Below are 15,273 nucleotides of genomic sequence, written 5' to 3' on the forward strand. Positions count from 1 at the left end.
TGCAGTTCGTCCCCAAGTGCAAGCCTTGTTTATGAGCACTTGGAAAACGAAGAGGAGGGTCACTAGGAATACCATCTCAGCCTGGATTCGCAAGGTAATACACCTAGCCTTGAATCCTGACCCTCCTCCGTCACGTCGCCCTAGAGCACATGATGTCAGGGGCATAGCTACGTCCCTGGCCTTCAAGAAGAACTATTCAGTGACGCAGGTCCTACAAGCTGGGGTGTGGAAGCGTCAGACGACCTTCACAACCCACTACCTGCAAGACGTGACACACAGGAAGCTTGATACGTTCTCTATCGGCCCTGTGGTGGCTGCACAACAGCTGATCTAACCTTAGGCTCCTTAATGGACAAGTAGCAGAGGGTTGAGGGCATTGTTACCCGGTTTTAGTCTGCATGAATGAAAAGGTATGCCTGGCCCTTATTCTTTTCTTCATCCTCTCCTCCCTTGGATGAAGCAGCATCCTGGGTTCTCTGCACAGCTGACTTCAAACCACTGCAGGTAAACCTTGCTTCCTTGTGTTCCTAGTATTAAGGTTAATACTATCACGTCCCCATACCCTGACGAGGTGGTAATGGGAGAGTCCTAGCCTAGAATTCTATCTGAAGAACTCCAGGTCAACTTCCTAGGACGAGTCACGCTTCTCACCTTCACAGACAGCTTATGTAGGCCGCAGCAGTTGCACAGCAATACTAGCAAGGTGCAGGAACTCCTTATTGCCTGAGTACTTACACACTCAAATATGGAGTCCCCAGGCAAAGCCAAAGCCAGTATGGCAGGGACTTACCACCCTTCCTAAGGGGTGAGTCACCCATATTAAATAGCGTGGTTTGTATTTCAGTTACGGAACAAGTGACAAATTCGTAGATAATTTGTATTTTTCCTAAGTATACAAACCTTAGCTATTTAATCAAACTTGCCCGCCAGCCCTGTCCCCCATGAAGTTCTACCTCTAAGCAAAGTGAAGTATTCACAGGTGTGTGTGAGGGGGGGGAGGTAGACTAGGGGTGGGGTAGTAAACCCTCGTTAAAACTCTAATGGCTCGTCATTTCAGCTACGCCGAAGTAATAACCCATATTAAATAGCTAAGGTTTGTATAGTTAGGAAAAATACAATTTATCTACGAATTTGTCATGTTTGTATGTTAGAAAAAATACAAATTACTTCCAAATTTTTTATACAGTATCACCGGTACTTTTATAATTTGTTATTTTCTATTTGATTTATTTTTGTATCACTTAGAGTTAGTTATTCCTTCCTGAATTTAATATGGTCAGCTCTAGAAGAGTCTAGTACAACTAATTAGACTGGATAAGCTTCCCCTTTTAATAATGACAGCTTTAAGACCTAATTAGCATGTCAATTTTTTCATGAAATTTGTGGTAGTCAGTCATAGGGCATTGTTTTAATGTGTTTAAGGATGATCTAGGTTAGTAAGGTATGGATAGGATCTATTGGGTACTTTGAATAGTTAGCTTTTCTTGATTTTTTTTACTAGCTGCGATATCTTTACTAAATGCATAACTGTTTTGCAGGATATCTTCTTCAAGTGCAAGTAAAATTGTACACAATGCCTCCAAGGAAATGTGTTGAGACCCTGGAGCACATGTGCTTCATGGTTATGGCACAAACCATTCATGAAATATCAGTGAGTAAACTTTGTATGTTTTAGTTGTGTGCTTTAAAGATATTTTTTGTTCCTATGGGTAATACAAGCATTCTACCTTTAATAGGAGTATGACTTCAGCAAAGCTCGAATACCCTTTAGGCTTTTGTTCCTACACTAAATACAAACCCTCATTCTTTACTATAGGAGATATTGTAGCGCGAGCTGGAAAATATGGCAGAAAAACCTTAACAAGGTCGTTAACGACCGGACGGGTAATTACCCACCTGTCAGTGGTGGGGGACCGCCGGTCGGTAGCTGCTGTTTACCTTCAATCGAATTCTAGTCGTCGCAGTGGTAACACCACTGCTCCTGCTTTATTTGTTGGCAGACTAGCCTTTCTTTTTTTTGATTTTGATTAATCCTTTTTCTTTTTCTATGTAGATGATGTCCTGAGGAAGTGTTCATGACGCCTTTATGTCACTGCTGGATGTGGATCCTCTTTCCCTATGCCCCGTTTCGGAGGTCATGGGTGTTCTGCTACCCTGCGAAGGATGGGTTCCCCTGCCAAGTATGTAGAAGTGGTCTTCACAGTACCTTCTCCTCCTCCTCCTCCACTTCATTGTCCTCCCCTCTTCGGAGGCTAGGAGAGAGAGAGAAAAGAGGAAAAGGAGAGCTCGCACTCCTTTGCCCGGTCGTTCTCTCCGGAGTCACAGGCGACATAGGAGGAGACATAATCGTTCTTGCTCTTCCTCGCCTTCTGTCTCTTCACGAGATGTCTCGCCGCTAGAATAAGCGCTCTCGTCACAAACTTAAGAGCGCTTCCTTCTTACCCTAACATAGGGCCTCAAGAGCGTATGTGCCAACATGCGCATGCGCTCCAACAAGAGCCATGCACTCACCTGCGCACAAACTCCTGCGCGCCACCAACCTTGTGCACAATGGCACTCTCCTGCGCGCCACTGCTCTCCTATGTACTCCCGCGCGCCAACATTCTTCTGCATGTGCGCATACGCGCTCAACACCATCTTACGCGACAGGTAAAACCTGCGCGTCAACTTTCTACTGTTAGAAGGTCTTCTGATAGACAGCCATGCTGTCTTCTCCCGCAGTGCCAGCGCTTACCAACGCGCTAGCGCTTTCCAACACGCCAGCGATTATCAATGCGCCAGCCTTCTCCCGCATCCGCAAGGATATGCGCGCACGCCCGCGCGCCCCATATGATTCCTCTATGCGCGCACGCTAGGGAATTTTCTCCTACGCGTGCGCGCCCTACGGCTGGCACAGACATGCAAGATCACTCTCCCGCACGCCCGTTTCTGCCTTCGCCTAGATATTCTCACCGAAGAGACAGGCGAAATAGGAAGAAACGATATCATTCTCGCTCTTTCTCGCCTTCTGTCTCTCCCCGAGAATTCCTGCCTCGAGATTATATACATTCGTGTCACAAACATGAGAAGAACGATCCCTCTCGTCATCGTTCTGCCTCGCTGTCGTCGTCGTGCGAGGGATCATCTAAAAAACCAGGAGCGCGGCTAAGGGCAAAGCACGTCCTAACCTCGAACCCTCTTCTTCGCATATTAGTTTGAGGGTCTCCGTCCGCCTTAGAAATAGTCAGATAGAGCGCTTCGCCTTGTTTTTCTCGCTATCTTCACAGAGATCGCTCTCGCCTTTGAATTCTCGATCTCTGACCCTTTGGGGTCTCGTGACAAGTAAACCTCGGTTTCCCGGTGCGCTATCCCTTCGTTTTCTCACAGCAAGTTGCTGAAACCTCCGGTTTTCGTGCATTTAGTCTCACTGACACTTGGTGTCTCGTTTTCCCGTTGCTCTAGCCCTTCGGGTTCTCGCAACACAATCTCTAGGGGCACGCACGTTCACGCTGAACCTTCGGGTTCTCGCAACACAACCTCTACGGGCACGCACGATCACCCTGAACCTTCGGGTTCTCGTGACACAAGTCATCAAGTGTGTTACTCTTAGATCAGAGAGTCTTCGGACTCTTGTCACGCGGAGTGTTCGCACACAATTAGCGCTACACACGTAAATCTCCGATCATACACTCGCGGGGTCAATCCCTCGCTCTCGTGTTTCGGAGAGGACATCCTCCCTAATTCCTTTTCTCCCTAACGAGTTAAGGATTTCGAGTCTCTCGGAAATCTTCTCTTCGGTTGAGAGCAGAAGGGAAAAGGGAAACGTGTTAGAGAGGCTAAAAGAAAACACACAGATAGCAGCAACATAGAACGCGATGACAAAGGCTTCGGCCTCTCTGCTCGTTATCCTGTGCTTCATGTGGCAGCTCATGAGCTGCCCATGTTACGAGGTAACACTCGTTGTCAACCTGCAACTTGATCAACTTACTGTATTGGGAAACTTAGATTGCTGACAGGGGGTTCACCTCCAGGGATTAGAGATCCTCCCCTTACGAGGGAGTGATAACCTTCCTCGGAATTGGACTGCGTGAAAGATCCATCCCCCTTCCGAGGGAAAGATTCCCCACTTCAGACAGTCAGCAACCTTCCCTCCTTCGTAAGGAGTTGCGAACAGCTCAATGAGTTTTACCTCTGCTATCTTGTCCCCGAAGACTGTGCTTTCTACCCTGGAGCTGGGGAAAAGCAAGTCTACGGCTTATGCCTCCTTCGGGGGAACTTCTCCCTGGGAGTATGCTTGGGTCAGGCGATATCCTTCATCCTGGAGGACTTCTCTCGTTCACGAGAGGAGATTTTTACGCCTACGTTTTTTCCGTAAAACTGGGAGAAAACTTGCCTTAGGCAATGCCCTCCTTCAGAAGATCTTCTCTCTCGTTCGCGAGAGAGGGATTATTACGCCTTCGCTTTTTTCCCATAGAACTGGGGGAAAGCTTGTCTTAGGCAATGTTCTCCTTCGGGAGAACTTTTCTCTCGTTCGCGAGAGAGAGATTATTATGCCTTCACTTTTGTCCCATAGAACTGGGGGAAAGCTTGTCTTAGACAATGTTCTCCTTCGGGAGAACTCTCTCGTTCGCAAGAGAGATTATTAAGCCTATGCTTTTTTCCCATGAATTGGGAGAAAGCTTGTCTTAGGCCAAGTCCCCCTTGGGGAGGACTCCTTTCTCGTTCACGAGAGGGAGGTTTTTACGCCTACGTTTTTTCCCTAGAACTAGGAGAAAACTTGTCTTAAGCGACGTCCTTCTTCGGGAGAACTTCTCTCTCGTCCGCGAGAGAGAGATTATTACGCCTATGATTTTTTCCCATAGATCTGGGAGAAAGTTTGCCTTAGGCGATGTCCTCCTACGGGAGGACTTCTCCCTCGTTCGCGAGAGAGAAATTATTAAACCTACGCTTTTCCCCAGAGAGAGGGAAGAAATCTTGCCTTTGGCAATCCTTCCTTCGGGAGGACTTTTTCCCTCATTGAGAGAGAAAGGTTAATACGCCTACGCTTTTACCAATAGGGCAGGGAGAAAGCTTGTTTTAGGCAATCTCCTTAGGGAGATCCTTCCTACCAATCACGAGAAGAAAACTTGTTGGAGTTTACTGATTTACGCTCCTCCCTCTTACGCTTTTTGGTTCTCCTCCAGGGGCGGAGCGAGAGCCTTTTATTAAGCGACATTCTCCTTCGGGAGAACAAATCTACCCTGCGGAGGAGTTATTTTCATTCCTGACGTTCTCCCCCTCGTGCTGGTAGGAGACGTCTTTTTGATCCTACTGGTTCCCCTCATGTTGACCCCTCGGGGTCTCGTGACGATCACCCTTTCGCCGGGCGTGATCGGGAGCCTTTAAACTTTCGTCATGTTTATCCTACGGGTTCTCATGACCTTAGGAGTCCTTCGGGCCTCTGTCGTGTTGGACTTTCGAGTTCACACGACTTGGAACCTTCGAGTTTGTTATGTGGAGTAGTCGGGCTCTCGTAACAATTAGCACAGTGTCTGTGCATGCGCGCAATTAGTGCTATGCACGCGATCATCGTCATTAAGAGTTTACTCTTATGACAGAGTCTTCCCACTCGCGTCAGCGGTCTTCGCCATTACAGTACCTCCAGGCACTCCGACTTCTACCATTCTTCCCATTTCGATAAGAAAGATTCGAGGGGTAAGATATAAGGTTTGTCTGCTACTCGCGTCTCCATTTTTTCCTGTAATAACACGCAAGGAAGTATCGCAGCCTGAGGATTCCTCGTGAGAGCTGCCGTCGAGGGACTTAGAATCCTCCTATTTAAGGACTCTAAGAACTATGTGTTATATCTCATGCCTTGGTCATTTGCATCTGTCTCCTCGACCCTTTGACTCTCCAGCCTTAGACAGGCTATGTATTGACAGTCTGGGGTTCGAGTCCCGCCCAGACTCGTTAGAGCCTTCAGTGCCTACAACCTTACCATCCTTGTAAGCTAAGGTTGGGGGAGCCTATAGATCTATCTGCTGAATCTTAAGCAGCCTCTGCCTGGCCTTCCCTGGTCCTAGCTGGGATGGAGAGGAGGCTTGGTCGTTGACCATATATGGTCAGTCTCTAGGACATTGTCCTAACGGCTAGTGCAATGTCACTGTCCCTCGCCTCTGCCTTTCTTGAGCGACCTTTAAACCTGGTCTGTTCTCCGAGTTCAGAGACGTCAACCTTCTCCTCTGATCTTAGATCCCCTCACGGCGAGGCTCACACCAGGCTAATCCTCGAAGAGACACTCAACTCTTCCAGGCTCTTCTCAGTCACAGAAGCCTCGGCAAGGGAAGCGACTTCAATGTCCCTTCTGGCTTGACACGTGGTCTGATTCAGGCGGCTACCTTGCAAGTCACGAGGACTTGTCAAACCAAAACTCTAGGCAGTCCCTACAAGAAGTCCTAACTGCTGGGGCTAAGACAATGGAATTCTTAACCACTACAATAGTGACAATGTGAAGTATTAGATCCTCAAAAGGAAGGATCAGTAGTTCCCAGACTTCCTTTTGTACCTCAGTGAGGAAAGCTTCTCTCAGTCTCGGCGATTAAGGGCTATCGCGCAGCCTTGAGCCTCATCTGTAGACGGAGAAGGGGTTGACCTGTCCGCCTCAGAAGACATCACCTTGGTTGTGTCGGTGTTGGAGTGATCTTGCCCCCCACTTGAGATTAGACCATCTCCTTGAGACGTGAGATTAGACCATCTCCTTGAGACGTGTCTTACGTTCGCTGAAGGGTCTGCCCTATGTGCCCTTAAGGGCCTCAGACTACTCTCTGAACCTTAAGACCGTCTTCCTCGTACCTCTGTCCTCCGCTAAAAGGGTCAGTGAGCTACATGGTCTGTCTTACGTCACCCATTCTAAGAGATGGGGGGAGGGCGAGTGTCTCGCAACTTCGTACCGGGCTTGGTGGCTAGACTCATAATCCTTCATCTACCAATGGGAGATTTCGAGAATTTCTACTTTCAATAGGTAACACAGGATGCAGTCCAGTCGTTACTAAGCCCAGTCAGGGCGTCAAAGAAATATCTGAGGCGCACCAGATTTTTCAGACCACATCTCCGTCATCTCTTCCTTGTACCAACCAACAGGGTAAAGAAGAGAATCTCTCGCAACACCATCTCTTTCTGACTTAAGAAAGTTATTGCGAAGTCTTTTCATGGAGACCCAGAGGCAGCACAACCCAGAGCCAATCAAGTTAGGGGAGTGGCTGCCTCTTTGGCGTTTAAGAGAATTTTCTCAGTCTCCCAAGTCTTAAGTGTTGGGGTCTGGAAACGCCAATCTACATTCACTGCTCACTATTTGAGCGACGTGACACATAGGTCTCTAGACACCCTATTTATAGGGCCTATTGTGACAGGTCAACAGATGCTGTTACTACCTTACGCCCTTTCAGGGGACAGTAACCATTGGTTGAGGATTCTTGGTTACACTAGGTTTTAAGAAGGACATCCATCGATCTTCTTCGTCTCCTTCTCCCCCACATCTGGGGATCTTAGCCTGTATCCAGTTTCAGCTGGACTCGCCAATGGAAATAAGATATGATACTCATCTGATTCCTCTCACAGAGTATAAGTTATACTCGTGGTCACGAGATTTCCCCTTGGCAAGGTCGGGGGAATCCTAAGTTTGAAGGGGTCCGAGTCGAATGTTCCTGACCCACTTCATCCTGAAACATTTGTTTCCATGAAGTTGCAAACCTTCAGTTGTACTGAGATTCTGGGGATCTACAAAGAAAGAAGATAGCGGAAGATTGTTGCTTCAAAAGAGTCTAGTCTGAGGACTATCTTCCCTAAAGATAGGGAACTCCTTGGCCACCCTGGCCTCAAGACTAAGTCTCCTATAGTAAAGAATGAGGGTTTGTATTTAATGTAGGAACAAATGACAAACTTTTTCCTAACATACAAACCCGAATTCTTTACACAAATCTTCCCTCCATCACCGCCCCCCTAGGATAGTCCTAACTAGAATCCGATTGAAGGTAAACAGCAGCTACCGACCGGCGGTCCCCCACCACTGACAGGTGGGTAATTACCTGTCCGGTCGTTAACGACCTTGTTAAGGTTTTTCTGCCGTATTTTCCAGCTCGCGCTAGAATATCTCCTATAGTAAAGAATTCGGGTTTGTATGTTAGGAAAAATACAAACTCTGTTATAAGTTTGTCATTTTTACCAGACAAACACAGGTTGCTGCTGAGGGGCAAATAGGCCTCACTCACTCGACAGGTAGTGTTACCTTCACACTGACATCATCTGTGGTGGTAGTCCAACGTAGTATTCCTCGCGTCCTACTTGGGCCCAATTTATTCTTGTTCCGTCACTCTATACAAACCCTCACTATTTATAGGGGATGTTATTTTTGGCATAGATGAAAGACGAGTCATAAGACTTAACGAGCGATAACTACCTTAAACGCTAGTTAGCAGGAGCGGTAGGAGGTAGCCGAGTTTCCACTTTGCTTTTGGCTCAGGTAGAGTGCGGACATTGCTACTCTCTCCCTCTTGAACTGACTGCCATTTGACTTTAACTGAGACTTGAAATATTTACAATTTCTTTTTTTATCCTTTTTCTTTTTCAGTGTGTGTGTGTGTGCTCTTCTTGTCAGCCTCATGCGCACATATCGTAGACCTAAGGGCTGCACCTGCGGCACCTTTATGTCCGGCCTTGAGACTGACCCGCACTAACTGTGTCTGTCACCGCCGATGGGACAATACTTGTTCCGAATGCCGGGAGTGGTCTGCCTCCCATTGGAAGAGGTTTGGGCATAGGCAGAAGAAGAAGTCCAAACGAGATTCTTCGCCTTCGGGATCTTCCTTGAAGTCGAAGAAGTCTCGGACTTCCTCTTTGACCCCCCAATCTCTTCCCAAAGCCGCTCCTCAATCGGTCTCCTCTGGGGAATGGCCGAGTAGCAGTGCAGGCCATTTAACTCTAGGTAAACTTCGGGGATCCCCTACTGTTTCCCCAGAGAAACGGTTCCGCGCTCTTCCCTGGCGAGTGCCTGCTCTTTTTCTGATCTTTTCCAGATGTGGCCATTGTTGGGTTTGACTCGTCCCCCCTCGAAGGAAGTTCTCTATGAGCTCCTGCAGCTGGGTGCCTAGAGGAAGCAGACTCTAACTTACTCAGAGGTGAATCCTTCCCCTTTGGGTGCAGCAGCAGATGACCTTGGTGTCGCTGGTGCCCTTTCAGACTTGCTGTTGCCTTCTGTTGTTGCTGACACTGAAGACGGCGCTCCCCCCTCACTGAGCCGACTCTTCCGTCAGAGAGGAGCAAAGTCTGAGGCAGGTTTCTCCATCGGGTGTCCATTTCTCTTGTCCGCAAGTGAGATCCCCCCAGAGAAACCATGTTCCTGAGAGACTAACACGTGACTTCTCTGATGTTTTCAGAACAGGCTCCCTCTTCGTAGGTTCCTGCTAGACGTTCCCCTTTTGGGGTTCGACGAGTGTTGGAGTTTGTTACTCTTCGTCCCTTGTCACCCTGGGCATTCTTCCCCTGCGGTAAGGAGACTGCCTGTTCACTCCCATAAAGGACTGACACCCCGAAACTCCGGGCTCTCGTCACGCTGAGCCTTTGGGCTTTCGTAACGCGTCAGCTGTTAGCCAGCCGTCAGCTACGTTTGACTCGCCAGCTGCTTGCTATACGACAGCTACGTGTGACTTGCTAGCCGTTCGTCACTTGACAGCCGCTCGCCAGTTGACAGTTGTGCATCGTTCGCCAGCTACTCGCTATGTGTCAGCTGTGCATGGTTTGCCTGCTGCTCACTATGTGTCAGCTGTGCATGGTTTGCCAGCTGCTCACTATGTGTCAGCTGTGAGAGACTCGTCAGCTGTTCGTCACGTCAGCTGTTCGTCACGTCAGCTGTTCGTCACGTCAGCTGTTCGTCACTCGTCAGCTGCGCATGACTCACCAGCTACTCGTTACTTGTCATAGGACGAGCTATCGTCACCTGACCATCAGGTGACGCGTGATTTGTCTCATGCCTCAGAGAGATCATCACACAAGGTGTGATGAAAATTGGTCTCGCCAGACGTGTGAGCATCACTGGCCTGAATGAGCCCCCATGACTTGTGGGATTCCACCTCTCAGCGCTCTACTGTTAAGCACCAGTGACTCTCTCCCAGAGCTTGCAAGTCTCCCTCCTGGAACTCGCCTATTAGTTACGCGCTTGCCAAGGCGGCATTCGCTATTTCACCGCTCCTCACCCCCTTGCCGTTTGCCCTCACATCGGTCCTCAGACCGACTGCTCTGATTCCCTTGTAGGCTTGCAAGCGCCTGTACCCACGGAATCGTCATTTGCTAGGAGATCAGCTTGCCTCGCCTGAGCAGCGTGGTGACAATTTCCATCGCGAGGTACATCGAGCCTGCTTGAGGAATCAGTGCCCGGCAAAACCCCTAGAATTTAGACCTGGGTCACAATTACCAGGTTAGGAAGCTAACCCTTCTTTGCAGGTTCCCGGACTTAAGGTGACTGGTTGCCCAAGGGATCTTCTTGCCAGCTCCACAGGTGGTAGGATCCCCCCCTGGTTGAATGCACTGTTTAGTGCAGTATGACAGGCAGTGATGTAGGCCCTTCCCCACTCTCAATCAGTGTGTGGCAAGCCAAGGATTCCCCTGATGACTTCTCTCCTTCCCGGTTCCTCTCCTCCATCAGACTAGGAGTTCCGAAGGGTCGGCCCTTGCAGGACCCTCTTCCAAGGTGAAACCTCTCCCCTCAGAAGAGGAATCGAGAGGAAGAAATCCCAGGTACGTGTGGCACCGGTAAGACCAAAGGGGAAACGAAAGAGGATTAAGCCGTCTCCTTCTTGGGAGGACAGGGTATCCTCAATGAGAGTCTCTTTCTGCCTCTTGCCTATAGAAGTGGTTCCACCCGAGTCTCGCCCTCAATCCCAGCCTAACATTATTCCTCCCTCCGGAAAGGACCAATGTCCCCTCAGGAAAGAGACAGCCGCAATGCGGTATCATTTGGACTTGTTTACCATCCTCAAGTCCTCGACAAGAGCTTCCGTGCTTCAGCAATAGAGGTCAAGGGGAATCTCTCCCAGGCTTCTATGGGTAATAACTCTGAGGTGGATGTGCAATTAGATATTGAGGATAATCTAGTGCCTAGAGCCTCTAGCCCTAAGTTCACGGAAACGGAGCAGAAAGAGTCGGAGCATGCCTTCTGTCAGGTCTTGACTGGCTTTAGAACCATCAATGGGCTGTCAAATCCATCGACAGCATTGCGAGGTGGTTAAGATACAGTCCTTGACCATGTCTATGGCACTCAAAGACCCCGAGGGCCAGTGCAGCTTTGCCCTAGTCTAAGGAGTTGAAGAGTGCCAGAAGGAAGGCTGTGTCGCAAGCTACAGGCTCCTCTAGCTCCCTCTGAGCAGGCTTCTCCTCTGAGCTCCTCTAGCTACCTTTTGTGCTGCAGTGAAGATATGAGGTAATCAATGAGCCTCTTTTGGCGTTGCCCTGAACCACTCTGTAGAGGCACTTACGAGAGGGGCTCCCGTCGAGAGATTGTCTGGGCTCTCTTTCTCTTTCTCAGTTTCAGAGATCATCAATCAGGAGAAGGTTGGGAAGTATGCTATGCTGGTTACTTCGTAGCTGGATCAATGGTTGGGATCGGTGGGCCACCTGATCAGGACTGAGGACTGGTCACGTAAGTCCACCAGGAGGACGAGGGAGACCTTCCTTTTGTCCGGTACCAGTACGATTGAGTTCCTCTCCCACCAGGTTGTTAACCTGCTTGTGAGTACCATCTTAAAGAGATGCTACTCGACCATTGAAAGGTTCCATTGACAGCTCCCGCAAGACGAAGTATCCAGGATGATAAACTCACCTTTCGAGGGGAGTTCTCTATTCGACCCGGAATATGTATAATGGGTGGCAGAGAGAGGTGGAGAAATTCCAACCAGGAATCCCTCCTCCAAAGGGGCCTGACATCACGGCCCTACCAACCTCTCTCACAAAAGAAACAGCCTCCAGCCAAACTGCTGACGAATAGGGCTACAGTCTCAAAACAACAACAGGAGGTGTCTGAGAAGTCCTTTCAGGACAACTGGAAAGGGGCAAAAGCCTTCCGTGGAGGAAAGGGAAATAGGGGATCCAGCAGAGGCCGCTCCCGCTAGGACGGGCAATCCAACCACCTGTCCACCTGTCGGGAGGGATGCCTGCATAGCCGCTGTCAAAGGTGACTGCAGCTTAGGGCCGAACCCTGGATGGTCAAGGTAATTCGTTCAGGGTATCGCATCCAGTCCCAACAAACTCCTATGCTAATAGATCCGTGAAAGAGTGGGCCCTTTGGGCCGAAGTCCAGATCATGTTGGAGAAGGGTGCTCTCCAAGAGGCCCTCGACGGGTCTCCAGGCTTCTTCAGTCGATTTTTTCTTGTGAAAAAGGTGTCTGGAGAACAGTCATCAATCTCTAGGCCTTGAACAAGTTTATCAGACAAACTTTGTTCAAGATGGAGACAACAGACACGGTCAGTCAAGCTATAAGAACGCAGGACTTCATGTGTACACTGGATCTCAAAGATGCATTTTCCAGATCCTAGTCCAGCCATCTTTAAGGATCATGTTTGACCAAAATCAATATCAGTTCAAGGTGCTGCGTTTCAGTCTTTCCCCAGCACACCAGGTCTTTACGAGAGTGTTTGCCATAGTGTCATCTTGGGCTCACAGAATCGGCATCCGTCTCCTAAGATATTTGTATGACTAGCTGATTTTAGCAAACTCAGTGTCTACCCTTCTACAACAAGCTTCTGGGGCTTTGCCAAGATCTGGGGATCATGGTAAACCTCGAGAAGTTACATCTGCTTCCCTCAAAGATTGATTGATTGATCGATTAATTTGAAGTTCTCTGGCTCCCTCTCAAAGACTGATATATTTAGGCATGATTATAGACACTGAACAGCACAAAGGATTTCCATCAGACAAAAGAATTCAGAGAGTGGAAGGTAGCAGAGCCCTTTCTCAGGCGAGAAGAGTATCCAACTCAGGACTGGTTGCTTCTCATAGGTTCCCTATCATAACTTCCCCATCTAGTACCCAATGGTCGCCTCAGGATAAGATCCTTCCAGTAGCACCTCAAGTCCCAGTGGAATCAAGAGCAAGCAATTTCCCAGACAACCTGGTTCAACTAGGGTCAGAGGAACTGACGGACCTCAGATGGGGGGTGGCAGACAAGACCCTCCGCAAAGGGCTCCGTCTTCTCGTCCCACTCCCGGAACTGATGCTCTTTTCGGATGCATCAAAAGAAGGGTGGGGTCCCATATGCTGCACCACACTATCTCCAGCCTTTGGTCTAAATCAGAAAGGTACCTGCATATAAATCTCTAAGAGCTGAGAGCAGCCTTTTTGGCCAGAAGTTCCACCAGTTCCTGGCGGGGCACTCTGTGGTCTTGATGAGCGACAACACCACGGTAGTGGTCCACATAAACAAGCAAGGGGGTACTTTTTTGCAGCCCCCATGCCATCTAGCAGTAGAGATACTCAGATGGGTGGAAAACAACTCTGTGTCGCTGTCTGCTCGCTTCATTCCAGGTAAGAGGAATGTGCTTGCGGACAATCTGAGCAGAATGACTCAGATAGTGGGCTCTGACTGGTTTTTTAATCATCTAGTAGCCAACAAAGTCTTGACTTTGCATGGTTTCCCAACTGCGGATCTGTTCATGACGGCCTTTAATTTCAGGCTCCCACTATACTGCTCCCCGGTCCCACATCCCCATGCACTCTGGCAAGATGCATTCCAACAACAGTGGAACAACATCAATATGTATGCATTTCCCCCGTTCTGTCTGATGAGAAAAGTCCTCAACAAAGTCAGAGTAAGCGAGAACTTATCAATGACACTGGTAGCTCTGCTATGGCATCATGCTGAGGGGTTCCTGGATCTTCTGCAGCTCTTGACAGAGCTTCAAAGGGGACTTCCTCCACCACACGAGCCTTAGTTTTGCCTCAGCTTCACGCCTGGAGACTGTCCAACATCTCACTCGGAGAGGCTTTTGGCTATGAGTTGGAGAGGATGTCTGGACACTCCTGATGCTCTTCAGTGTCAGTCTACCAGGCTAAGTGGACTGTTTTATTTGGTTGATGTTGTGGAAAGGGTATTGTTCCCATCGATGCTTCTATTTCACCAATAGCTGAGTTCCTTGTATACCTTCGGGAAGAAATCCGCCTCTCGGTTTCGGCAGTGAAAGACTACCGCTTAGCCTTTAAACTGAAGGGAGTAGATATTTCCTCCTCGTTGAAACTTTCTCTCCCCATATGAAGTTATAAGATTATCTGCCCTCAGGCAGAAGTTAAACCTCCTCTTTGGAATGTGGGTCAAGTCCTTCAGTCTCTGAAGGGAGCTCCCTATGAACCATTACGCCAGGCATCAGATGACCACCTTTCTCTGAAGACAGTGTTCCTACTTGCTTTAGCGTCCGCAGAGAGAGTTAGTGAATAAGAAGGTCTTTCCTATGACATCTTCCACGTATTGCCAAGACTAAAAATCCAGGAGTAGCTGTTCCTAGATTCGGGCCCTTCAGGATTGGGAGTCTTCGTTCTGTTACCGATGACCCAGACCAACTGGTACTTTACCCAGTAAGGAGTCTGAGGTGTGACTTAGAAAGAACAGCAGCAGCTCGCCCTGTCTGTCGGCACTCTTTGTCAGCGCGGGGTAAGGTCACGAAGAACACCATCTCGACGACACAGACCTCATGACGTCAGGGGCTTATCAATGTCCCTGGTATTAAAAAAGAACTACTCTGTGGTGCAGGTATTATAAGTAGGCTTGTAGAAGCTTCAGACAACCTTCACTGCCCATTACCTGCAAGATGTAACCCACAGGAACATGGAAAACATTTCCATTGGTCCTTTGGTGGCTGCACAAGAATTGGTCTAAACACCTGTAGCTCCTTGATGAGCACATAGCAGAGATTTGAAGGCTGAGGTTACCCGGGTTAGTATGGGGTGAATGAATTAGAATGACTAGCTTCCATCTTTTCTTCACCTTTCCCTCCCTTGGGGAATCAGCACCAAGGTACTCAGCACAGCTGACCTCACCTCTTTTGCAGAAGAACACCGGTTCAGTTTCTCCTTCGGGGATTACTCTGGCCGGATTCCCGTTAGAGAAAACCCTTTGGTGACAACTCAGAATTAAGCCTTGGCTTTTTTCTCCAGCAACAGTTTATGTTAACCTTCCTTTGAGACAAAACTCATTGTAAGGAAACAGAGTGCTGCTTGGAGTTTCGCCTTCAAGTGTACGATTTCCCCTTCCGAGGGAGAGTCTTTATACAACTATT

General features: G+C 48.7%; 1 protein-coding gene across 1 annotated transcript in view; it reads left to right on the forward strand.

Annotated features, from left to right (window-relative positions):
• The window catches only part of LOC137627426 (F-box/LRR-repeat protein 20-like), a 210,602-nt gene that overhangs the window by 28,409 nt on the left and 166,920 nt on the right, over positions 1-15,273 (forward strand). The window contains exon 2 of the mRNA XM_068358512.1: positions 1,539-1,651. Within this exon, the coding sequence (XP_068214613.1) occupies positions 1,574-1,651 (78 nt within the window). The 5' untranslated portion in view covers positions 1,539-1,573. The remainder of the gene's footprint in view (positions 1-1,538; positions 1,652-15,273) is intronic.

This window comes from Palaemon carinicauda, chromosome 35 (assembly GCF_036898095.1).
Source record: "Palaemon carinicauda isolate YSFRI2023 chromosome 35, ASM3689809v2, whole genome shotgun sequence".
NCBI lineage: Eukaryota > Metazoa > Arthropoda > Malacostraca > Decapoda > Palaemonidae > Palaemon > Palaemon carinicauda.